Raw genomic sequence first — 27,492 nt, 5'->3', positions numbered from 1 at the left:
GTAAATAGCAATCAAAAAAGAGCAGAGGTAGCTATACTTATATCACACAAAATAGAATTTAAATAAAAAATTGCTATGAGACAAATAAGGATATTATATGCTGTGCTGGTTTGAAAGGATGTATAGATTCTAGCAAAGGCATGTTTTAATCAAAATCCCATTTTGTAATGGCAGAATAATCCCTATTCAATACTGTATGTTTGAATCTGTAATTAGATCATCTTCCTGGAGATGTATCCCAATCAAGAGTGGTTGTTAAACTGGGTTAGGGGAGATGTGCCTCCACCCATTTGGGTAAGTCTTGATTAGTTTCTGAAGTCCTATAAAAGAGGAAACATTTTGGAGAATGAGAGATTTGGAGAGAGCAGAGAATGCTGCAGCACCACGAAGCAGAGAGTCCACCAGCCAGTGATCTTTGGAGATGAAGAAGGAAAACGCCTCCTAGGGAGCTTCATGAAACCAGAAGCCAGGAGAGAAAGCTAGCAGATGATGCTGTGTTCACCATGTGCCCTTCCAGCTGAGAGAAACCCTGACCCGACTGTGTTCACCATGTACCTTCTCACTTGAGAGAGAAACCCTGAATTTCATTGGCCTTCTTGAACCAAGGTATTATTCCCTGGATGGATACCTTTTTTGGACATTTCTATAGACTTGTTTTAATTGGGACATTTTCTTGGCCTTAGAACAGTAAACTAGCAACTTATTAAATCCCTCTTTGTAAAAGCCATTCTGTTTCTGGTATATTGCATTCCAGCAGCTAGCAAACTAGAACATATGCTAATAAAAGTGGTAATCCATCAAGAAGATATAACAATTATAAACATGTGCACCTAATGACTGAACCTCAAAATATATGAAGCAAAAATGGACAGAACTGAGGGAGAAATACAGAAAATTCTGCAATAATAGTTGGAGACTTCAACATACTTTCAATAATGAACAGAACAACTCAACAGAAGATAAGTAGGTAATGAGAACTTGAACAACACTATAAACCAACTAGAATTAACACACATATATAGAACACTTCAACAATAGCAGAATATACATTCTTCTCAAGGGCCCTTGGAACTATTCCACCATAGTTTCAATAAATTTTAAAGGAGTGAAATCATACAACGCATGCCATTTGATCACAATGAAATTAAAATGGAAGTCCAAAATGGAAAGAAATTTTGGAAGTTCACAAAAAAACGTGGAAATAAAACAATACACTTCTTAACTACCAAGAAGTCAATGAAGTAATTAAAGGAAAATTAGAAAATACTTTGAGATGAATGAAAATGAAAATACAACATATAAAAACTTATGGAGGGTGGGCCATGGTAGCTCAGCAGGCAGAGTTCTCACCTGTCATGCCGGAGACCCGGGTTTGATTCCCGGTGCCTGTCCATGCAAAAAAAAAAACAAAAAACAAAAACAAGGGCGGGCCGCGGTGGCTCAGCGGGCAAAGTGCTTGCCTGCTATGCCGGAGGACCTCGGTTCGATTCCCGGCCCCAGCCCATGTAACAAAAACGGAGAAACAGAATACAATAAAACAAGAAAATGTTTAAAAATGTTTCCCTTTCTTCCTTCCTTCCTTCCTTCTATCCTTCCTTCCTTCTCTCAGTCTTTCCTTTAAAAAAAAAAAAAAAAACAAAATAAAACAAAAAAAACTTACGCAGTTCAGAGAAAGCACTGCTCAGGGGGACATCTACAGCTATAAATATTTACTTTTAAAAAGGGGGAAAAAATCTCAAATCAATAACCTAATTTTATTCCTTAAACAGTTAGGAAAAAAAAAAGGAGAAAACTAAATCCAAAGCTAGCAAGAAAAAGGAAATAAGGTTTAACGGGGAGACTAATGAAATAGAAAATAGAAAAAAAAAAAAAAAAAGAGAATCAATGAAACCAAAACCTGGTTTTTCGATAAGTTTAACTAAATTGATAAAATTTTAGCTAGACTAAGAAAAAAAGAGAAGATTCAAATTACTAAAATCAGAAATGAGAATGAGTTTATTATACAGACCTTACAGAAATAAAACTATGAGAATACTATGAGCAATTGTATGCTACCAACTTAGACAACTTTGGATGAAACAGACTAATTTCTAGAAGCATACAAACTACCAAAATCAACTCAGGAAGAATTGAAGACAATTATTCAAACAAAAACTTACATATGAATGTTCAGAGCAGCATTATTCACAGTATCTAAAAGGTGGAAACAACCCAAATACCCACCATTGATGAATGGATAAACCAAATGTCATATACTCATGCAATGAAATAGTATTCAGTTTTAAAAAGGAAAGTAATACTGGTACATATGTGTTACAACACGGATGCTTGTCTATCTCTCTTATCTCATCTTATACGAGTTTCTGCTTTGCTTACTAATGCTAGCCATATTGGCCACCTTCATAGTCCTCAAAACACCAAGCTTGTTCTTTTCTTAGGAAACATGCTATGAATTCCCTCTGGGATTGTTTTCTCTCACTTCTTTGCAGGACTCATTCTGCATATTCTGGTCTCTATTCATATACTATCTCTTCAGGGATGCTTTTCCAGACCAGCTTATCTAAACTAGCCATGTCCCCTTTTATTGTTCACCTTATCACTCGAAATTCTTTTCATTAATCATTTATTTACTTGTTTATTGTATGTATCCTTCTCTAAAATCTAAGCTCCCTGGCAGCAGGTATTTTATCTCTGTTGTTTACGGTGGATCTCCCACTGAGAACAGAATCTGAATCAGAGTCGGACTAAATACTTATTAAATGAATATATAATGATAATTCATACATGTTGAACAAGGGAAAAAACAAAACAGGAAAGGCTTATAAAATTTTTGCAAGAAGTCTCCCTTGTTTCAGAAATATTGCTTGCTAGCTATTTAACGAACCTACCAGAGAAAGTCTATTGATACACTGACACTGTCTCAAATGAGGGGAGAGAGTAATGCTTGATGCCTCTATGGCCTCTCATCACCATCCAAGGGAAGAGGTGGTGAGGTGACAAAATCTCTGCCCCTTGTAAGCACATATCTGGTTAGGGAAAGGAGTGGGTCAATGAGCTTAGGCAAACCTCTCTTAGACCAAGGAAGCCAGGCCAGTTTTGCTGGTGGTGAAGGTGGGAATGTCCTTAAGATTTCAAAGTAATCATACTTTTGGAAGAGGCTGAAAACAGGGTGGGTAATATAAACATGTTTCTTAGTATTGTTTTGGATAAAGAATATAGAGGACAGCAGACTGACTGGTCTTTGTTTCTTCTTGTTCTACAACTTCAGACTTTTTGTCCGGAGAAGAAGAGTAATTCTGGTAAGGTTCTAAAACAATCATGTGAGAAGTGATTCTGAATAATTAAGTTTATGAACAGCTGAAGGTTTACTCCATTATGCATCCAAACTATTTTTTATTCTGGATGAAAATCTTTCTAAAATCTATTACATACAACTTTAACTTTTTCAGTATTTTACTTACTTTCCTTTCATCTAAAGAACTATAATGAACTCAGAAACATTTTATGAGGCAGTAGGACTTACTGTTTAAGAATATACCTTCTGAAGCCAGACAGTTGGGTTCAAAGCCTGGTGTTCCTTTGTTGGTGTTCCACTCAACAAACTGAATAAGTTACAGGAATAATACTGGTACTTGCCTCATAAGGTTTTCATAAGGATTGAATGAGTTAATACATGTAATATAATTAGTATACTGCCTGGCTCACAGTACTGGTTGCAAAATATTAGCTGCTGCTGCTATAATTACTGTTACTGTTATTAATATTATTATGGCAATATTGTTTCTTTCTTGGTGTCTTGCATTCATTACAAAGGTTTAAAAATACCAGTGACATATTTATAGGGTTACTGGCTTTTATATAAAATGGTCCCAGGCTGATTTGCTGGAGTGCTCTTACATGTTATTTTATAGTTTTCCTATTTCCCTTTGTGAGGTCTTTGATTTTTACTTCTCACTGTTGTCAGTCATTTTTTCACTCTATATCAGTCTCTTTCTACACTTCTATTTTGCAGGAGGCATAAAAACCAGTAAACTAAGTTTTTTAGACATATGTTTATAACTAATATGTTCTAAACTAAGTTGGAAACTTTCCCATGAACAGAGTAAATGAACTTGAGCCATTTATCATCACTTTTCGCATTCAGAGGTATTTTCTATTTTCTTATTTCACAATTCTTAGACAAATATTAAAAAGCTCTCAGATTTGAACAGCGAATAAAAAAGTATTTGCAAAGTCCCCTTGGGGGAATGGTAAGAAAGGGGGAAAATTCAACTTCCCCATTTGGGGAATTCCTGATATTCTTGCAAGCAGTGGGGGCAAATATATCAATAGGCTGAGCCATCAATCTTGGGGTTTGTTCATATGAAACTTATCCCTGCAAAGGAGAGACTAACTCTACTTAAAATTAGGCCTAAGAGTCACCCTCAGAAAACCTTTTCTGTTGCTCAGATGTGGCCTATTTCTCTCTCAGCCAACATGGCGAGTAAACTCACTGCCCTCCCCTCTATACATGGGACATAACTCCCAGGGGTGTAAACCTCCCTGGCAATATGGGACAGAAATCCTAGAATAAGCTGGGACTCGGCATCAAGGGATTGAGAAAACCTTCTCAACCAAAAGGGGGAAGAGAGAAATTAGACAAAATAAAGTGTCAGTGGCTGAGAGATTTCAAACAGAATCGAGAGGTTATCCTAGAGGTTATTTTTATGCATTGCACAGATAACTCCTTTTTAGTTTATAGAGTATTAGGATAGTGGGAAGTGCCTGAAACTGTAAAGCTGTGTTATAGTAGCCATGTTTCTTGAAGATGATTGTATAACGATATGGTTTTTGTAACATGACTGTGTGATTGTGGAAAAAAAAAACAGCTATCAGAAAATTAAGTTTCTCAGAGATAGGAATAACAAACATTATACATCCATGCTAAAATCAACAAGTTTCTAATTTAGTTCAAAGAAATACTTAATAAGATCCTGCTATGTGCTAGATACTGGAGGAACAAAATAAATGGTATGGTTCTGAACCTCAAGGAGCTTATGACCTAGAGAGGAAAATAAAGCATAAACAAAGATGTCAAGATGATATACTAAGTAACATGAAGCAGTTATGGAGGGTACTACAGGAACCTTAGCCTAACCTGGGGATTCAGACAATCCCTCAACCAAGAATTGACGAAGCCAGAGGAAGAACGGTTGGATGGGCTATTCCAAGCACAGGAACAGTAAAGATAATGAGGTAAGAGGCAGCACAGTGTTTTTGTAGAATATGTAGGTGTCTGTGTGAAGAATAAACAGTCTGATATTGCAGGAATAGAAAAAAAAAAAGGTGGGCCACGGTGGCTCAGCAGGCAGAGTTCTCACCTGCCATGTTGGAGACCCTGGTTTGATTCCCAGTGCCTACCCATGCAAAAAGAAGAAAAAAAAGCAACATGAGAAATGAAGCTAGGAAGTAGAATGAATAAGGGCCATCTCAAAAGATGGCCTTGCATATCATGCCAAGAAGCTGTTACTTGGTAAGAGATGAGGAAACATTAAGAAAAATTTAAAGAGAAAAGTGGCAATTTCTAACTTTTAATTTTAGATATATAACTCAGACAGCAGTGTGAAAGATAGATAAAAGCTAGAAAAGACTAAAGGAAGAGAGTCCAGTTAGGTGGCTGTTAGAATTAATAAGATAGAGATAGGGCCCAATGAGGGCAAGGTCAACATTTATAGGGAGGAAGAGAGGAGTCCCAGATATACTTGGAAGATAAAATTGGAAGGTTCTGATGAGCGGTGTTCAAAGATTAAGAGAAGTCTGATATGATTTCAGGCTTGAATTGCTGGGCAGATGACAGTAATTAACTAAGAAAGGAATAGCAGACATTTGGGTTTTTTACAGTTTAGTCTGTTTTTTCTTTTTTTTCTTTTGGGGGAGTGGGCATGGGGAGATAAATTAATGAGTTCAGGAAGGGACATGTTGAGTTTGAGGCAATTCCAGAGTGACATAAATTTCAGAGTTATCAAATAGATAGAGCCATGAAAGTAGACTGAAGTCTGTAAGAAAACACGTTAAAAGAAAAGAGCAGCAGAATAAGGATAGGGTGGGACATCAGGGAACATCAGTACTTAAAGAAAGATGGCCTTTGTAAGAAACTCGGACACAACACTGAAGGTATAAGGAGAGAAGAATGCTATGAAAGCTTAGTATGAGTTTCAGATGGAGCAGTTGACAATGTAGTCAAAAATGCTCCTAATAGCTACAATTTTGGGAGCACTTAATACATGTTAGGCACTGTGCTGTTTTATAACCTGTATCTCATTTAGTTTATTGTCCACATGGTACAGATGAAGAATCTGAAGTTCATAGAAGTCACGTAACTTACCAAAGGTCATAGGGTGAGCTGGCAGAACTGGGATCAGAACCCAGGTCTGCTGGATTACAAAGCCCATGTTGTTAACTCTGCTGGAGTAAAAGAACTTCTTCAGGATGCAACTTAATATTACCATAATAAGGACTGCTAAACATTGCTTTCCCAAGAAGCTTATTTTAAAAACTACCTAATACCCTCAAATGAATATTTAATATCTAATGAGTTAATTACACATTTGATCACATTTTACAGTCAAAATGGGTCATTTTGGTGATATATTGCTTCATAAACTTTTTATTACATAAATACTGCACTGGTCAAATTATGAAAACAATAAAGTGCAATGCAAGGGAATTCACTCAATTGATCAGAGCACTGCTCCAATAAAGTCAAAAGGTGGGTCCTGGATGGACTAGTTAGAGTCCTTCAGAGGAAAACTAAGTGCACTGGACTTACTAAGTTGGCTTAGCTTTCTCTCAGTTACTATTTGTTCCAAGGAGAACCAGAGAGGGTGTGCACGGTGTAGCACAAACCACTCAGACAAGTGGAAATATTCATTAAAATATGTATTCCATCGAAGCTTTATTTTAGATAACAAATTACCATCCATTTAAAGACAGAGAATAAGAAAATCATGTTTTTATTACACGAGTTGTAATTTTCCAGTTTCCCACTAGGGGAAGCAATAACACTATTCTTACCATTTGGTGGATAAAAAACTGCATATTCTTCTAGTCCCAGTTTTCCTATAAGAGAAAAAAAGCATTGAGAGTTTTAATAAGACTAAACAGAATAAACAAATCTTTAAAAATGAATTTATTTTTGTGAATATACCAATAATTAATGGAATTTTAAGCTTTGCAGTGCTTCACTATGTTACATGTTTTATGGGAAGTGCTGAAAAGTTAAAACTTTAATGTCTTTAATTGTATGATGGCCATATTTTCTGAATCCTGAAACAATTCCATATGGTATGAAATGGGGCTAAATATTTGAAATCAGAACTTTTCTCAGAAAATTAAAATATGTTCACCATAATCAAAGGTTTAAAGGAGTTTCACCTAAAAACTTTTGATTTCTGATTTTTTCCCATCTTCAACTGAATATCTTTCAGGTAGCATTTATCTTGATGGTTTTTCTAATACCTTTGAGCCTACTGAAAAGTCATATGCATTTCTGCACTGAGTTTTAAGGTAAGATTTTAAATTATTATTATTTTTTTTGTTTTTATTGGGGTGGTAATAGGGAGGAGATGAAGAATAAGAAATATGAGCAGTTTTAGGTTAGTGTGGAGACTAAGGACTGCTAATATGAGCAAGGAGAGAATAGCATAATGAAAAACAGATATAGATACATATATACATACTAACATACACGATAAAAGTACTTGTTGGGTTCTCAGTTCTCTAATAAACAAATAAATACAAATAAATACAAGGTCTGGTCCCTTAGCCATGTAATTCCAACTAAAATATGATCATTAGATCATGATGAATTTTCTGGAATGGGCTTTAAGAGTTTTACAGATTTAAAGAGGAGGGAAACTGATGATGCACTGATAGACTTGGTGAGATTTAGGAACCTTAATTTTAGGGTAGAAGAGAAGGAAGCCTTCCATATATAGTGAATACAGGGAGGCTAGAATGAATACAGGGTATTGTGGAATAATCAGGGAAACAAACTTAGCTAGGTTGAGGCACAGCCAACTAACGGAGGGTTTAAAAGCCTGGGTGAGTTTAGAGGTGAGCCCATTAGATAATTAAATTATCCAACCAATTTTTTAGCAGGAGATGACATTAAACAAAAGAACAAGGAAACAAAAGGCTTCTTTAGGTTCAATTTAGAAGCAATTTAACTGAGAGTCCCCAGTTTGGGGGACCCCAACCCTAGCATAAAGTAATGAGGGCCTATCTTATGACGGGGGTTGGAACAGTTAAGTAGACAGAACTTAGAAGATACTGGAGAAATTTCCTTCTCTATGGAAACAGCAGAATGACCACACACAATAAGGTTATGAACTTTCAGCACTAGGTGTTCACCACTTAATAAAACGAAGTTAGAAGGGTCTTTCAGCTGAAATTATTTCAGTTTTTAAGTAGTGGAAGGATACTGAAATAGCAATAACTTGCAGACAGAGAACGAAGCACTAACACAGACATTAGAGAACTAATAGCATATAAATGATATCAAAAGTTTTAAGTGTGGAAGAAAATTTTAAGAGATGAAATATAGAAGGTGAGAAAAAAGCAAATCTTTGTAATAAACTCATATATAGAAGGGACAATAAAAGTCAACAGATAAGACAGAAACATCAATAGAGGACAAAACAAACAGAGAAGACAAGGACACTTTAAATGCTGCATGGAGAACCACTTCTCCATGATTTTTGATGAGTTGCATGGGCGCTGATTTAAGTGGGAATGAAAGGATGGTTATAATCAGTTGATAGAAATGTAAGTACCTTATGATAAAAAATAGGCAATACCAATATACGCTATAAAATAAATTCTTGGTAAGATTACGTAAGTCTTAATATTTACTTTATAGTTCTAAAATTTTACCTCTTATGTATGATTTCGGTGGTGAAGCGCTGTTGTATGCAAAGTGACCCAATACAGATGTATCTCGGGAAAAACAAAGTAATACCTAGATATAACATTGGAAAAAAATAAAAAAATTATGAACCTTTTAAAACCAGATAATTCATTGCTATTTCCTGCTTGGGAGGTGTTGAGGTGGAACTTTAAGTTCAGTACTCTGCCTTGCTATAGGAAGAGTACCCTCTATCACATACCGTTAGTATAACTAGAGTAATGTTCCAGTGGGTTACCCAAGTGTGGATGGAACTTCATCAAAGATATGTCATTGTTTGTCACCCACACTTGAACACAGCAGAAAATGCAAGTTAGTAACTACCAGTTGATCCTTTTCTTTCTCAAAAAAGGAAATATCTGGGAGGAACTGAAGAGATGAAAAATGCATAGGGCAGACTGTAGGTAACTGCAGTGGCATAGAGCAATTTGGGAAGTGCAGGAAACTGGAGATAACAAGAGATGTAACTAGAAAAGGAATTTGGGAATACAGGCATACCTCAGAGACACTGCTGGGTAAGTAACATAAAGCAAAGCCACAATAAAGTGAATCACATAAGTTTGTAAATTTCCCAGTACATATAAAAGTTATGTTCACACTATAGTCTATTAAGAGTACAATAGCATTATGCCTAAAAAACCCTTATTAAAAATACTTTATTGCTAAAAAATGCTAACCATCATCTGAGCCTTTAGTAAGTCAAAATATTTTTGCTGGTGGAGGGTCTTGCCTCGATGTTGATGGCTGCTGGCTGATCAGGGTAGTGGTTGCTGAAGGTTGGGGTGGCTGTGGCAATTTCTTAAAATAAGAAAACAGTGAATTTGCCACATTGATCGACTCTTCCTTTCATTAAAGATTTCTTTGAAACATGCAATGCTGCTTGATAGTATTTTACCACAGTAGAACTCCTTTCAAAATTGGATCAATCTTCTCATATCCTGCCACTGCTTTGTCAACTAAGTTTATGTAATATCAACAAAGCATCTCAAGAAACCACTCTGCTCATCCACAAGAAGCAACTTCACCTCTTAAAGTTTTATCAGGAGATTGCAGCAATTCAGTTACATCTTCAGGTTGTTTCATTTCTAATTCTCTTGCTATTTTCACCACATTTGCAGTTACTTCTGCTGAAGTCTTGAACACTCAAAGTCATCCAATGGGGATTGGAATCAACTTCTCCCACACCCCTGTTAATGTTGATATTCTGACCTCCTCCTATAAATCATGAATATTCTGAATGGCACCTAGATGATGAATCCTTTCAAAGCGTTTTCAATTTACTTTGTCCAAATCCATCAAAGGAGTCACTATCCAGGGCAGCTATACCCTTACAAAATGTATTTCTTAAATAAGATTTGAAGGTTAAAATGACTCCTTGATCCATGGCTGCAGAATGGATGCTGCGTTAGCAGGCATGAAAATAACATTAATCTTATTGTACATCTCCATCAGAGCTCTTGGACGATCAGGAGCATTATCAATGAGGAGTAACATTTTGAAAGAAATCTTTTTCTCAAAAATAGGTCTTAACAATGGACTTAAAATTGTCAAAAAACCATGTTGTAAATAGAAATGCTGCCATCCAGACTTTGTTATTCCATTTATAAAGCACAGTGCATAATTCTTAAGGGCCCTAGGATTTTTAGACTGGTAAATGAGCACAGACTTTAACATAAAAGTGACCAGCTACATTAGCCCCTAACAAGTGTCAGCCTATTCTTTGAAGCTTTGAAGCCAGGCATTGAATTCTCTTTAGCTAGGAAATTTCTAGATTTTAGAATTTTTCAATAGAAAACTGTTTCATATACATTGGAAGTTTGTTGTTTAGTGCAGCCACCTTCAAAAATTATTTTGGCTAGATCTTCTGGATAACTTGCTGCAGCTGCTATATCAGCACTTGATGTTTCATCTCGTACTTCTAAGTTACAGAGATGGCTTCTTTCTTTAAATCTCATGAACCAACCTCTGCTAGTTTCAAACTTTTTCTGCAGCTTCCTCACCTTTCTCAGCCTTAATAGAACTAAAGGGAGTTAGGGCCTTGATTTAGATTGGGATTGGTCTTAAGGGAATGTTGTAGCTGGTTTGATCTTCTACCCAGACTGTTAACACTTTCCCCATATCAACAACAAGAGTGTTTTGCTTTTAATTTCCTTCAAGGTTTTTTTTTTTTTTTTTTTTTGAGCGGGGGCAGAGCCGGGGCTGGGGGTGGTGGTGGTGAATGGTCCAGGAATCAAACCCCGGTCTCCCACATGTAAGGCAAGCATTCTACCAGTGAACCACCCATGCACCCAATTTCCTTCAATAACTTTTCCTTTGCATTCACAACTTTGTTAACCATTTGGTACAGGAGATCTAGATTTTGGTCTATATCAGCTTTCTATATGCCTTCCTTACGAAGATTAATCATTTCTAGCTTTTGATTTCAAGTGAGAGGCCTGTGACTTTTCCTTTCTTGAACACTTAGAGGGTATTGTAGGGTTATTGACTGGCCTAATTTCAATATTGTTGTATCTCAGGGAATAGGGAGGCCTGAGGGGAGAGAGAGACAGAGAGAGATAGGAATGCCAGTTGGTGGAGCAGTCAGCACACACATTTATTGATTATGTTTGCCATCTTACGTGGGTGCATAAATCTAATAATTTATGATTTTTTTCTCATTCTAAACAAATATACTTCTTACCTGATGTATTTATAATATTATATTCTTTTTCTTAAAGAGGACCCCCCAAATTATGTAAGTGTTAGGTTCCACAAATGCTGGATTTGACTCTAGTGAGCCATAAAGCAAGAGAAAAACAAAACAGAGTGTGATGTTTTGAAGAAAGAGCACAACCATGTCAAATGCTGTTGAGAGATCAAATGAGAGGAAGATTGAGAATCGGTCAATGTATTTAATTACTGACGACCTTGACAACAGCAATTTTAGTTTAAATAGTGGAACCCTATACACAATGTTATTACCTGCCTGTATTATTCACTTAAAAATGTATTTTAGAGATCCTTTCATATCAATACATACAGAGAAGCCTCATTCTTTTTTTTAAATAAAAATGAAAGACGGTTTTATTTTTAAAATTTACACAAGTTCTGTTATTATTAAAAACATTTACTATTGATTAAAACTTTAATTACTCAAGCTACACACCTAATATAATTATCTCTGATGGACAGTAAAATGGGAAGCAACCATACAGTCTACAAATTTAGAAATATTGAGAACAAAGGGATTCACTTCTTCTATCCTGAAGAGTTTAAAGATTTTCGCATTGTGGCCTCTATTCTAACTTTAGAAGATTTTAAAGATTTTCCAGTCATGGTCAAAATAGATTAAAGACCTAAATATAAGAGCCTGTACCATAAAACTCCTAGAAGAAAATACAGGGAAACATCTTCAAACTTAGTAATAGGACATGGCGTCTTAATCTTTACACCCAAATCACAAGCAACAAAAGATAAAATTGATAATTGGAACTCCTTAAAATCAAAAGCTTCTGTGCCTCAAAGGACTTTGTCAAAAAGGTAAAGAGGCAGGCAACTCAATGGCAGAAAATATTTGGAAACCACATACTGGATAAAGGTTGATAAGCTGTGTACATAAAGAAATTATACAATTCAAGAACAAAAGACTAACAGCAACAAAAAATTACAAAATGGGCAGAGGATAGGAACAGACATTTTTCCAAAGAGCAAATACAAATGCCTAAAAAGCATATGATGAGATGTTTATCTTCATAAGCTATAAGGGAAATCCAGATCAAGACTATAATGAGATATTACCTTATACCTGGAAGAATAGCTGCTATTAAACAAACAGGAAATTACAAATGTTGGGGAGGATGTGGAAAAATTGGAATACTTATTCACTGCTGGTGGGAAGGGATAATGGTATAGTCACTACGAAAGACAGTTTGGCGGTTCCTCAGAAAACTAAATATTGAGTTGCCCTGCCTCATTCTTTTAAAGACTTGTTTAATTTTTCATTGTGTGGTATATACTACAATTTATTTTATAGGTTAATCCCTCATAAATGAACATTTACATTAGTTTCAACTTAATGCTGTTTCTGACAACGCCTAAATAATTATCCGTTTAGTGTGTCATTTGCCACATATGTAAATATCTCTGTAGGATAACTACATAGCAATAGAATTGCCTAGTCAAAAAGTACATGCATTTAAAATTTTGATGTTTTTGTTGTTGTTTTTTCATATGTTTGTAGTGGAAATGGGGCTGAGTGAGCTCAGTCCATTAGGTTGCCTGGGTCTATATTGTATTGCATATTCTAAGTGATGATAATTAATATTAAAAGAGTAAAGGGTTTTAATATTTTATTTGGTAAACAAATCTTTAACTGTATTATCTCATTAGTTCTAACGTATCCTTTCTGACATTTATACCTATAATTTATTTTCCTTATTATTCACTGGCTAGAGCATCCAAAACATCCCTTGTTCTTTCCTTGCTTCAGTGGGAACACCCCAAACTATTCCAACATTAATTTACATTAATATGCCAAATGTTTCACACATTTATGTCAAGAAAACATACTTTCATTGTAATGTATAAAGAGTTAGTATAAAAATGGATATTATCCAATCGAGTCTCAAATACATATTAGCATCCACTGAGATAATCATAATGATTTTGATCTTTTGTCCTATTCATATGATAAATATTTTCTAACAATTAAGCAAAATTATTAGGCTTCAAAATATCCTAAATCCATAAAATGCTATTGAACCAGCTAATAATATTAATTTCTTCCCTTGCTAAACCTTCCTAAACCACTGTGGTAGGTAGAATAATGCTCCCCCCCCCCCCCAAAAAAAAAGATGCCCTCTCCTAATCCCTGGAACAAAAGGGATATTTTTTTTTGTCTAGAGGGAAAACAATCCCTAAAGAAATGTTTGTATTAACTTTATTTTACTTTAGCAGGCTGATGGAAGCATAGTAATTTCAGGAGGAGTTATGTGATTAAACATATCCCTCTAGAATCCCTATTCCCCTAGAGAAGACATCTGGGATTGTTTTAAAGAGAATACTGGTGACTGTAAGGTGATAATGCTGGGGTGTCATATTAGATAGACAGTATGTACTGGTATGCAATCCTGGGATACAAGCAAAGAGCTGCCAACTCTTATTCTAACATGAGTGGTTGTTTCAACTTTGGAGATTACAATTTCTGTATCTTAAAGAAATGTCAGTTCAATGGTAAATTTGATAGAAAATGTTAAGATAATATGAAAATTACAATTTCAATCAAATTAACTAGAAAGTATAATTTTCATCACTTCATGATTAAGTAAGAATTGAACAATATGGGGGAGAGGTTATACATGGGAGTAATTAACTTTATTTTGAAGAGTTATAAGAAACTGAATGTATAAATCTGAACTATGGTTAATACAGACAAATTTCACCTAAAATGTCTACATATAGCTGCAAAAGATTTACTCAAATAAATAATATACCTAATATACCTAAAGCCTTCTTTGGTGTCTTAAAAATATATTATAAGGGTGGTGCAATGGTGGCTCAGTGGCAGAATTCTTGCCTGCCATGCCAGAGACCCAGGTTCGATTCCTGGTGTCTGCCCATGCAGAAAAAAAAAAAGGGAGAGAGAAAAATATATTATGAAAAAGATTGAAATGTGACCCCTGCCATAAAGCATACAAAATAAATATATTTTGGTGGATATTTCTGAGAAATAAGTTTTTCACATAATCACCATAATCCACAACTATTATACTTTTTTTTTTTTCATTTGTGGGGCTCTTCTATTTTGATCTAAATCAATTTGGAGAATTTCAAATAGTTCATTTTTTTTTTTTTTTAGCCATCATATATAGATTTATTTACATTTTAATCCCACAGTTGAAATAAATTGCTTATAAATATGCCTTTGACAGAATTGGAAGGGCATATCAACATCTAAGAAGTAGTTAATCCCGATTAAATGAAGCTGCTCAGTGCATTACTAGATGTTTTAGTTTGTTAATGCTACCAGAAATGCAATATACCAGAAATGGGTTGGATTTTATAGAGGAAATTTATTAAATTACAAGTTTACGGTTCTAAGACCATTAAAATGTCCAAACTAAGGCATGCAGAGAACCATACCTTGGCTCAGAAAGGCCAATAGCATTCAGAACCCTCTGTCAGCTGGGAAGGCAGGTGGCTGGTATCTACTGATCCTTTGACTTCTTGTTTCAAACAGTTTCCCTGGAAGCATTTTCCTTCTGCATCTCACAGACATTTCTCTGTGTCGGCTCTAAGCTTTTTCCAAAATTCCAGTATTCTTAAAGGACTCCAGTAAGTGGATTACGACCCACCTTTTTTTTTTTTTTTTTATTAATTAAAAAAAAATTAACAACATTTAGAAATCATTCCATTCTACATGTACAATCAGTACATTCTTAATATCATCACATAGTTGCATATTCATCATTTCTTAGTACATTTGCATCGATTTAGAAAAAGAAATAAAAAGACAACAGAATAAGAATTAAAACGATAATAGAGAGAAAAAAAAAACCTATACCTCACATGCAGCTTCATTCAATGTTCTAACATAATTGCATTACAATTAGGTAGTATTGTGCTGTCCATTTCTGAGTTTTTATATCCAGTCCTGTTGCACAGTCTGTATCCCTTCAGCTCCAATTACCCCTTCTCTCTTTTTTTTTTTTTAATTAACGGAAAAAAAGAAATTAACCCAACATTTAGAAATCATACCATTCTACATATGCAATCAGTAATTCTTAACATCATCACATAGATGCATGATCATCGTTTCTTAGTACATTTGCATCGGTTTAGAAGAACTAGCAACACAACCGAAAAAGATATAGAATGTTAATATAGAGAAAAAAATAAAAGTAATAATAGTAAAAACAAAACAAAACAAAACAAAACAAAACAAAAACCTATACCTCAGATGCAGCTTCATTCAGTGTTTTAACATGATTACTTTACAATTAGGTATTATTGTGCTGTCCATTTTTGAGTTTTTGTATCTAGTTGCACAGTCTGTATCCCTTCAGTTCCAATTACCCATTATCTTACACTGTTTCTAACTCCTGCTGGACTCTGTTACCAATGACATATTCCAAGTTTATTCTCGAATGTTGGTTCACATCAGTGGGACCATACAGTATTTGTCCTTTAGTTTTTGGCTAGACTCACTCAGCATAATGTTCTCTAGGTCCATCCATGTTATTACATGCTTCATAAGTTTATTCTGTCTTAAAGCTGCATAATATTCCATCGTATGTATATACCACAGTTTGTTTAGTCACTCGTCTGTTGATGGACATTTTGGCTGTTTCCATCTCTTTGCAATTGTAAATACGCTGCTATAAACATTGGTGTGCAAATGTCCGTTTGTGTCTTTGCCCTTAAGTCCTTTGAGTAGATTCCCAGCAATGGTATTGCTGGGTCGTATGGTAATTCTATATTCAGCTTTTTGAGGAACCGCCAAACTGCCTTCCACAGTGGTTGCAACCTTTGACATTCCCACCAACAGTGGATAAGTGTGCCTCTTTCTCCGCATCCTCTCCAGCACTTGTCATTTTCTGTTTTGTTGATAATGGCCATTCTGGTGGGTGTGAGATGATATCTCATTGTGGTTTTGATTTGCATTTCTCTAATGGCCAGGGACATTGAGCATCTCTTCATGTGCCTTTTGGCCATTTGTATTTCCTCTTCTGAGAGGTGTCTGTTCAAGTCTTTTTCCCATTTTGTAATTGGGTTGGCTGTCTTTTTGTTGTTGAGTTGAACAATCTCTTTTTAAATTCTGGACACAGGACCTTTATCTGATATGTCGTTTCCAAATATTGTCTCCCATTGTGTAGGCTGTCTTTCTACTTTCTTGATGAAGTTCTTTGATGCACAAAACTGTTTAATTTTGAGGAGCTCCCATTTATTTATTTCCTTCTTCAGTGTTCTTGCTTTAGGTTTAAGGTCCATAAAACCACCTCCAGTTGTAAGATTCATAAGATACCTCCCAAAATTTTCCTCTAACTGTTTTATGGTCTTAGACCTAATGTTTAGATCTTTGATCCATTTTGAGTTAACTTTTGTATAGGGTGTGAGATACGGGTCCTCTTTCATTCTTTTGCATATGGATATCCAGTTCTCTAGGCACCATTTATTGAAGAGACTGTTCTGTCCCAGGTTGGCTTGACTGCCTTATCAAAGATCAAATGTCCATAGATGAGAGGGTCTATATCTGAGCACTCTTATCGATTCCATTGGTCGATATAGCTATCTTTATGCCAATAACATGCTGTTTTGACCACTGTGGCTTCATAATATGCTTAAAGTCAGGCAGCGCGAGACCTCCAGCTTCGTTTTTTTTCCTCAAGATGTTTTTAGCAATTCGGGGCACCCTGCCCTTCCAGATAAATTTGCTTATTGGTTTTTCTATTTCTGAAAAATAAGTTGTTGGGATTTTGATTGGTATTGTGTTGAATCTGTAAATCAATTTAGGTAGGATTGACATCTTAACTATATTTAGTCTTCCAATCCATGAACACGGTATGCCCTTCCATCTATTTAGGTCTTCTGTGATTTCTTTTAACAGTTTTTTGCAGTTTTCTTTATATAGGCTTTTTGTCTCTTTAGTTAAATTTATTCCTAGGTATTTTATTCTTTTAGTTGCAATTGTAAATGGGATTCGTTTCTTGATTTCCCCCTCAGCTTGTTCATTACTAGTGTATAGAAATGCTACAGATTTTTGAATGTTGATCTTGTAACCTGCTACTTTGCTGTACTCATTTATTAGCTCTAGTAGTTTTGTTGTGGATTTTTCCGGGTTTTCGACGTATAGTATCATATCATCTGCAAACAGTGATAGTTTTACTTCTTCCTTTCCAATTTTGATGCCTTGTATTTCTTTTTCTTGTCTAATTGCTCTGGCTAGAACCTCCAACACAATGTTGAATAATAGTGGTGATAGTGGACATCCTTGTCTTGTTCCTGATCTTAAGGGGAAAGTTTTCAATTTTTCCCCACTGAGGATGATATTAGCTGTGGGTTTTTCATATATTCCCTCTATCATTTTAAGGAAGTTCCCTTGTATTCCTATCTTTTGAAGTGTTTTCAACAGGAAAGGATGTTGAATCTTTTCAAATGCCTTCTCTGCATCAATTGAGATGATCATGTGACTATTCTGCTTTGATTTGTTGATATGGTGTATTACATTAATTGATTTTCTTATGTTGAACCATCCTTGCATACCTGGGATGAATCCTACTTGGTCATGATGTATAATTCTTTTAATGTGTTGTTGGATACGATTTGCTAGAATTTTATTGAGGATTTTTGCATCTATATTCATTAGAGAGATTGGTCTGTAGTTTTCTTTTTTTGTAATATCTTTGCCTGGTTTTGGTATGAGGGTGATGTTGGCTTCATAGAATGAATTAGGTAGCTTTCCCTCCACTTCAATTTTTTTGAAGAGTTTGATCAGGGTTGGTACTAATTCTTTCTGGAACGTTTGGTAGAATTCACATGTGAAGCCATCTGGTCCTGGACTTTTCTTTTTAGGAAGATTTTGAATGACTAATTCAATTTCTTTACTTGTGATTGGTTTGTTGAGGTTATCTATTTCTTCTTGAGTCAAAGTTGGTTGTTCATGTCTTTTCAGGAACCCGTCCATTTCATCTAAATTGTTGTATTTATTAGCGTAAAGTTGTTCACAGTATCCTGTTATTACCTCCTTTATTTCTGTGAGGTCAGTAGTTATGTCTCCTCTTCCATTTCTGATCTTATTTATTTGCATCCTCTCTCTTCTTCTTTTTGTCAATCTTGATAAGGGCCCATCAATCTTATTGATTTTCTCATAGAACCAACTTCTGGTCTTATTGATTTTCTCTGTTGTTTTCATGTTTTCAATTTCATTTATTTCTGCTCTGATCTTTGTTATTTCTTTCCTTTTGCTTGCTTTGGGATTAGTTTGCTGTTCTTTCTCCAGTTCTTCCAAGTGAACAGTTAATTCCTGCATTTTTGCCTTTTCTTCTTTTCTGATATAGGCATTTAGGGCAATAAATTTCCCTCTTAGCACTGCCTTTGCTGCATCCCATAAGTTTTGATATGTTGTGTTTTCATTTTCATTCGCCTCGAGGTATTTACTAATTCTCTTGCAATTTCTTCTTTGACCCACTCGTTGTTTAAGAGTGTGTTGTTGAGCCTCCACGTATTTGTGAATTTTCTGGCATTCCGCCTATTATTGATTTCCAACTTCATTCCTATGATCCGAGAAAGTGTTGTGTATGATTTCAATCTTTTTAAATTTTTTAAGACTTGCTTTGTGACCCAGCATATGGTCTATCTTTGAGAATGATCCATGAGCACTTGAGAAAAAGGTGTATCCTGCTGTCGTGGGATGTAATGTCCTATAAATGTCTGTTAAGTTTAGCTCATTTATAGTAATATTCAGATTCTCTATTTCTTTATTGATCCTCTGTCTAGATGTTCTGTCCATTGATGAGAGTGGGGAATTGAAGTCTCCAACTATTATGGTATTTGTGTCTATTTCCCTTTTCAGTGTTTGCAGTGTATTCCTCACGTATTTTGGGGCATTCTGGTTCGGTGCGTAAATATTTATGATTGTTATGTCTTCTTGTTTAATTGTTCCTTTTATTAGTAGATAGTGCCCTTCTTTGTCTCTTTTAACTGTTTTACATTTGAAGTCTAACTTGTTGGATATTAGTATAGCCACTCCTGCTATTTTCTGGTTGTTATTTGCATGAAATATCTTTTCCCAACCTTTCACTTTCAACCTATGTTTATCTTTGGGTCTAAGATGTGTTTCCTGTAGACAGCATATAGAAGGATCCTGTTTTTTAATCCATTCTGCCATTCTATGTCTTTTGATTGGGGAATTCAGTCCATTAACATTTACTGTTATTACTGTTTGGATAATATTTTCCTCTACCATTTTGCCTTTTGTATTATAAATATCATATCTGACTTTCCTTCTTTCTACACTCTTCTCCATACCTCTCTCTTCTGTCTTTTCGGTTCTGACTCTAGTGCTCCCTTTAGTATTTCTTGCAGAGCTGGTCTCTTGGTCACAAATTCTCTCAGTGACTTTTTGTCTGAGAATGTTTTAATTTCTCCCTCATTTTTGAAGGACAATTTTGCTGGATATAGGAGTCTTGGTTGGCAGTTTTTCTCTTTTAGTAATTTAAATATATCATCCCACTGTCTTCTAGCCTCCATGGTTTCTGCTGAGAAATCTACACATAGTCTTATTGGGTTTCCCTTGTATGTGACAGATTGTTTTTCTCTTGCTGCTTTCAAGATCCTCTCTTTCTCTTTGACCTCTGACATTCTAACTAGTAAGTGTCTTGGAGAATGCCTTTTGGGTCTAATCTCTTTGGGGTGCGCTGCACTTCTTGGATCTGTAATTTTAGGTCTTTCATAAGAGTTGGGAAATTTTCGGTGATAATTTCTTCCATTAGTTTTTCTCCTCCTTTTCCCTTCTCTTCTCCTTCTGGGACACCCACAACACGTATATTTGTGCGCTTCATATTGTCCTTGAGTTCCCTGATACCCTGTTCAAATTTTTACATTCTTTTCCCGATATTTTCTGTTTCTTTTTGGAATTCAGATGTTCCATCCTCCAAATCACTAATTCTATCTTCTGTCTCTTTGAATCTATCATTGTAGGTATCCATTGTTTTTTCCATCTTTTCTACTTTGTCCTTCACTTCCATAAGTTCTGTGATTTGTTTTTTCAGTTTTTCTATTTCTTCTTTATGTTCAGCCCATGTCTTCTTCATGTCCTTCCTCAATTTATCGATTTCGTCTTTGAAGAGGTTTTCCATTTCTGTTCGTATATTCAGCATTAGTTGTCCCAGCTCCTGTATCTCATTTGAACTATTGGTTTGTTCCTTTGACTGGGCCATATTTTCAGTTTTTTGAGCGTGATCCATTATGTTCTACTGGCATCTGTGCATTTAGACAGATTTTCCTTTGTGTTGGATCCAAAAGTTTGGAAGAATTTTCTGTGAAATCTCTGGGTTCTGTTTTTCTTATCCTGCCCAGTAGGTGGCGCTCGTGGCACACGTTTGTCTGCGGGTCCCACCAGTAAAAGGTGCTGTGGGTCCTTTAACTTTGGAAAACTCTTGCCGTCCGGGAGGTTCGCTAGCCGAAGCGGCTTGGAAGAGTGCCAGCCGGCCCGGGGTCCGAACGCGGGGAGGGTCGCTGGGTGCCGCAGCCCGGGAAAGCGCCCGTCCGAATTTCCTAGTCGGCCCGGGGCGCCAAGCGTGGCGGGAGGGCGCCAGTCGCAGCGGCCCGCCTGGGAGACGGGTTTGGAAGGCCCCCCCCCCAGTCACCATTCTCCGCGGCCTGGGGATTTCCGAACCAATTCTCTCAGTTGGTCCGGGCAACTGCGCATGGTGTGGGCGCCAGCCGCCGCGGTTTGAGGGGACCGCCTGTTCAATTCTCCCAGCCGGCCCGGGAAGGGGGAAGGGAGTGACTCCGGCCGCTTGCTGCCCCGCCCGGTGAAGCCCGCGCCCCTCGGCGATCTCACCAGAGCGGGTTCTCTCAGCCAACCAGCCATTCCAAGATGGGGTATGCTGTCTTTTTTATCTCTGTCATGGCTTTGGGAGCTGTTCTGTATCGTTTCTACTCCCCTAGTAGCTGTTCTGGAGGAGAAGCTAAGATCCGCATGTCTTACTAAGCCGCCATCTTTTCCGGAAGTCAAATAGTTCAATTTTAAGAATGCTTTTTAAAACACTCTGCCACTCATAAAGAGCTGAATGTGGCTTACTGAGCTTTGGAATTGGACAAAACTGGTTTTGGTTTCTGGTAACTGTATGAGCTTAGATGCTGAGTCTCTACTTCTTAATCTACACAATGGGAATAAAGCTCTGACAGTTTTTTTTTTTTTTGTAAGAATTAGTTATGAAGTGTCTAGAACAGGTGCCTAGGCATAGGTTTCTCATCTCTTTTCTCATTACATTCTTAAAGAGAAAAATAAACTTTAAAACTTTCCCTACCTACCTCGTCCCCCCTACTTTCAAACTGCTCATCCTTCTTGTGTTTCTAATCTTAATCCCTAGTATCACAATGGTTTAACTATTCAAAGCCTGAAAACTTGGCCATCCATGATTCTACCCTCCCTCTCAACCTACATAAAAATTTCCTAGGGAGGTGCAATAACAGATTGGAGCTGGCAGAAGAAAGAATTACCAAAGTTGAAAATAAGACAATTACAGAGGAGCAGAAAGAAGAAAGAATGAAGAAAAGTGAACAAAGAGAGGTTTGTGGAACACAGTAAAGTATAAAGTATATCATTTTGGTAGTCCTAAAAGGAAAAGAAAGAAAGGGGCAGAAAGGTTATTCAAAGATACAATGGCTGAAAAGTTCCAAAATTTAATGAAAGATATGAATGTACATCCAAAAAGTTCAATACCCAAAAGGATAAACCCAAATAGATCCACAACCAGACATATTGTAATAAAACTATTGAATGCCAAAGGCAAAGAGAGAATCCTGAAAGCCACAAGAGAGAAACAAAGTATCATGTACAAGGGAGCCTCAATAAGATTAACTGTTGACTTCTCATAGAAACTATGGGCATAGAAGGCCGTGGAATGATATAAAGTGGTGAAAGAAAAGAATTACCATCCAAAATTCTCTATCTGGCAAAACCATCTTTCAAAATGAGGATGAAATTAAGGCATAGCCAGATAAACAAAAGCTGAGGAAGTTCATCACCACTGGACCAGCCCTACAAGAGATACTAAAGGGTGTCCTTCAGGTTGATGGGAAAGGACATTAGACACAGATTAAAGGCATATGAAGAAATAAATGGGTAAATATAAATGCCAGCACTACTGTATTTTTGGGTTGTAACCCCTCTTTTTACTTCTTACAGGATTTAAAATGCAAGTGCATTAAAAAGCAATTAACAATCCTATGGTTTTGGATATACATGAAGAAAGATGTTTTCTAAGACAAGAACATAAATGTGGAAGATAGAAGGGAAAATAATTTGTGTATGCTACTGAAGTTAAGTTCGTATGAAATCTAACAAGACTGTATAGATTTAGAATGTCAAATTTAAGGCCATGGTAACTACAAAGAAAATATATGAAAAATATGCCCAGAAGGAATTTAGAAGAGGTTCTAAATGGTTCACTACAAAAGATCAACTGAACACAAATGTAAGAGGCAATGGAAGACTTGAGGGACAAAATGGCATAAGACAAAACCAAATAGTAAAATGGCAGAACTATTTCTGCAGTATCAGTCATTAGTTTAAATGTAAATGGATTATACTTTCTAGTCAAAAATTAGAGATGTAGAATGTTTAAAAAAGTATGACCCAACTATATGTTGTTTATAAGAGACACCTTAAATTTAAAGACACAAGTAGGTTGAAAGTGAAAGGATGGGAAAAAATAGTCCATGCAAGTAACCAAAAGAGAGTGGAGGTGGCTATATTCATATCGACAGACTATTAAAAGGGACAAAGAAGGACACCATATACTGATAAAGGAGTCAATTCAATAAGAAGATATAACAATTATAAATATATAGGTTCCTAACAGCAGAGCCCTAAAATATATGAAGCAGATATTGACAGATTTGAAGGCAGATGGTTCTATATTAATATTCAAGTGGGGGTTGGGTAGAAGAAGGGAACCCCGGATCTCTCGGTAGCACTTTCCTGGAATTTAGCCTCTGCAACACACAGCTCAGGGGGATAAGAAATGCTGGCCACCTGCCCCTTCTGTGGAGATACTCTAGCTGGGGAGAGAGGAAACCAAATCTTAACGATACTTGGTCAAAGTGAAGGTCCTGTTATGTTGGGCTGAGGGTGGCAAGAGGGAGAGAGCAAAGTGCCACAGATTTTTATTGTTCTTACTGAGATTAGTATTTTTTCTTCAATGAATGTTTCTTCATTTGCTGATTTGTTGTAAGATCCCAGGATAGCATCTCCAAAGGTTTTACTTTTTTTTTTTTTTTTAATAATTTTCACCATTATAGTTTTTCTGCTTGTGAATGGGTCTGTTGAGCTCTTCATGCCCCCACTTCAGATGTGACAATTTCTACTCAATATTTCTTAAGTACTGAAGTTATCAGCAAACTGATATTTCTATATAAATGAAGCATTAGGTTTAACTATATATTCAAAAATTTACTGAGTACTAAGAATTAGGAACAGGGCTAAATATTAGCTGCATAAGCAACTAAACTTTTGGATGATTTTCAGATTATTCAACTTTAATTAATAACTAATATTATATTAAAAATAGAATTTTAAATCTTTACCATTTTTAAAATAAAAATTTAATCACATATTTGAAGTTGCTGAAATTCTCTTAAAATTCTAAGGTTATTATAAAATTTAATTTTATAAATACATATATATTTTTGGCATGGGCAGGCTTTGGGAATTCAACTGGGTCTCTGGCATGGCAGGTGAGAATTCTGCCACTGAGCCACCATTGCCCACCCAATAAGTATATTTTACAAATAAATTTTATGAAGACTTTACATTTCCCCCATTAGAATGAATGATTAATTAAACCTTCCTGGGAGATTCTTATTTAAATTTATCTTCTTTCTTACACACACACACACACACACACACACACAAACCAACACTAACACCATCCAATCAACTGTGTCTAATCTCCATTTTATGAAGCAGAAATTGCTCTGCTGGAATCTAGATATTTCCTCCATAAAATCTATATGACATTCAATCAAAATCAAATTAGTAACATGCATGTGTAATCTTTTTAAAAAACAGAATTAGGCAATTCTATATAAATTATATATTTTATATTTGTGATAAATGATCTTATTTTACTAAATGTGAAAAAGACCGACAAGTAAGGATCCAAGCATCTATAATATCAACATATAAAATAATCAAAGAGTAATCAGGATACTCCAAACTGTTTATTCAATATCTTTAAGAGAAAAATATCACACAAATATGCTTTCTCTTGTGATGGTACAATGACTTGAAATGTATTTGACATTCACTTTAAGAACCTGTGCCTATAAGATAGAAAAATTTAACTGCCAATACGCCTGGTTATAGCAGATATGACCAAAAGAACACTCCATAAACTCATTTGGGGACTTTTTTTCCTCATTGGGAGAAAATGAGGAACAAAAGCTAACCTTATCCCAAACTTAAAACATTTAATCTGATGAAAAATAAACATGGTTTAGATTTCAGGAGGATTTAGTTAACAGTAGAGAGCTCTCCTAAAATATCATGATTTAGAGAACCTAAAAAAAGAACATCATGTATTTTAATTTTTAAACTTACCTGATATAAATAATCTTCAAATACAAAATAATAATCATCATTGCTTGCTGTCAACTTCACATCCTACAACCAAAAGTAGAGAGTACTGAAAGGAATCCAAAAGAATATGTCCAGAGTACTAAAGCATAAATACAGTATCATAATGATTTTCTTTTTTGTATGATTATAAAACTTTGAATTAGAGTGTATCATTGCTACATTTTGCTTAACTAATATACATGATATGTTAGTTGATTTCGAAGTCCTCACACTTTTTGTAGGTTCCATTAATAATTCATTTTCATTTGTTTCAATTTTATATCCTTTTTAATCTAATATTTAGGTGTCTTAAAGTTGGAAAAGAAAAGCAGATGCAATCATAACATCCAGAAGTAATCATAACAACCTGGCCTCAAATTATAGTTCCAACCTCGTTATCTACCGCCCTTTCCTCAAAATACAAAAATCTTACTTGTCTTTGTGAGTATTCACTTACTGTCAGTACTCCCTTGATGGCTAGGAACATTGCTTTTCTGCTTCAGGAACTCACCTTTGAAGGGCTAATTCATTGACTTAGGAGAGAGTATTAGCTCTTTCCTCTAAATATAACTTCTTACTTCTTAAACTGAGACGTTAAACATTCCTACTCCACTCCATGAGTGTTTGGGTTCCTTGAATCTCATTGTCTTTACTAATTTTCAAATAATTGGCAGCAGCACAGTGCCTGACAGATACAAGGTACCCAGTACATTTGATGAGTGAATGAATGAAAAAGAAAATTAACAAACTTAAAAGGAATACATGATAGTTTCTGTGAGGCAATGCATCATTAATTAGGAACCTCTAATTAATAACAAACAAAATCCCACAAAAATAAACCAAAACATTCATATTTCTCTGGACATTTTGTACAATGAGCTGTACCTGCTACTTGTGTGCTTCAATTTAAAGAAAGTCAGGCATTCCATTTGACTAGGATGTGAAATCCAGTTCCACTATTTATAGCTGTCAGACCTTGGGCAGTAACTCAGAGCCTCAGTTTCTTCATCAGGCCAGAGAAATACTAGCACTGGCCTTAAGAGTCCATGGACAAATGTATAGCATATAACCAGACACAGAGTAGGCATGCAAAAAATTACTTTAAAAATTAACCCTAGGAGCTGGGACCCAGCATCAAGGGATTGAGAAAACCTTCTTGACCAAAAGGGCGAAGAGAAAAATGAGAAAAAATAAAGCATTAGTGGCTGAGAGATTTCAGACAGTCAAGACGTTATCCTGGAGGTTATTCTTAGATATTATATAGATATCCCTTTTTAATTTATGGTGTATTGGAATGGCTAGAGGGAAGTACCTGAGACTGTAGAGCTGTGTTCCAGTAGCCATGTTTCTTAAAGATGATTGTATAATGATATAGCTTTTACAACGTGATTGTGTGATGTGAAAACCTTGTGTCTGGTGCTCCCTTTGTCTAGGGTATGGATAGATGAGTAAAAAATATGGATAGGGAATGAACGACTAATACGGGGGACAAAGGTTAAAATAAATTGGATAGATGGAAATATAAGTGGTTAATGAGGGGGGGTAAGGGGTATGGTATGTATGAGTTTTTTCTTTTTTATTTCTTTTTCCGGAGTGATGCTAATTTTCTAAAAAATGATCATGGTGATGAATACACAACTATGTGATGATATTGTGAGCCACCGATTGTACACCAGGTGTGGACTGTTTGTATGTTAATATTTGTATGTTCATATGTTAAGATTTATCAATAAAAATATTAAAAGAAATTAACCCAATTAACCCAAAGCCCAAAGACAGCAGTCTTCATCTATTTATAAGTGCCGGTATTTAAATACAGATCCCGAACCTTATCTATATAAAAAAACTCCAGACCTATAGGAGATCATACTTTTGGACCCAATATATAACCAAGTCAATAAATACTGATCGGTAGGTTGGGATGGAGGATACAAAAGTCAAAACTTCAAACAAAGAAACATACAATAAAAGAAGACAATGTTCATGTTATCTCACCGGCAATAAAGTATACATATTAGAAATATAGGAACAATTACAAAGATATATTGCATAAATCCATGATCACATAGTTCAAACAGTCTACCAAAATTCAACTAGGCTGTTGAGCAAAGCAGTAATTAGGGCAGGATAGAATGAATCATGGATGACTCTGGAGATAGTGAGTTTGTGCTAAATCTGGAAAAACAAAGATACAGATGAATAGAAAAAAAAAAAGAGCCAGTGT

At 35.7% G+C, this 27,492-nt stretch overlaps 1 protein-coding gene and 1 long non-coding RNA gene across 7 annotated transcripts in view; one reads left to right on the top strand and one right to left on the bottom strand.

The window, feature by feature from the left end:
• Positions 1 to 27,492, bottom strand: part of TBC1D19 (TBC1 domain family member 19) — a 207,030-nt gene that overhangs the window by 39,875 nt on the left and 139,663 nt on the right. For all 4 annotated transcript variants that reach the window (XM_077136549.1, XM_077136550.1, XM_077136551.1 and 1 more), the window contains 3 exons: positions 25,251 to 25,313; positions 8,914 to 8,998; positions 7,054 to 7,098 (listed from right to left, as the gene is read on the bottom strand). In XM_077136549.1, coding sequence (XP_076992664.1) covers positions 7,054 to 7,098; positions 8,914 to 8,998; positions 25,251 to 25,313 — 193 coding nt within the window. The remainder of the gene's footprint in view (positions 1 to 7,053; positions 7,099 to 8,913; positions 8,999 to 25,250; positions 25,314 to 27,492) is intronic.
• The window catches only part of LOC143663113 (uncharacterized), a 51,463-nt gene that overhangs the window by 12,183 nt on the left and 11,788 nt on the right, over positions 1 to 27,492 (top strand). For 2 of the 3 annotated variants that reach the window (XR_013165808.1, XR_013165809.1), the window contains exon 2: positions 7,467 to 7,545. This is a non-coding gene — a long non-coding RNA (uncharacterized LOC143663113). The remainder of the gene's footprint in view (positions 1 to 7,466; positions 7,546 to 27,492) is intronic. The other variant, XR_013165810.1, reaches the window with a different exon arrangement.

The sequence above is a fragment of the Tamandua tetradactyla genome, chromosome 19, assembly GCF_023851605.1.
Source record: "Tamandua tetradactyla isolate mTamTet1 chromosome 19, mTamTet1.pri, whole genome shotgun sequence".
In the NCBI taxonomy this organism is placed as follows: Eukaryota; Metazoa; Chordata; class Mammalia; order Pilosa; family Myrmecophagidae; genus Tamandua; species Tamandua tetradactyla.
This window is presented reverse-complemented; position numbering and strand designations above follow the sequence as displayed.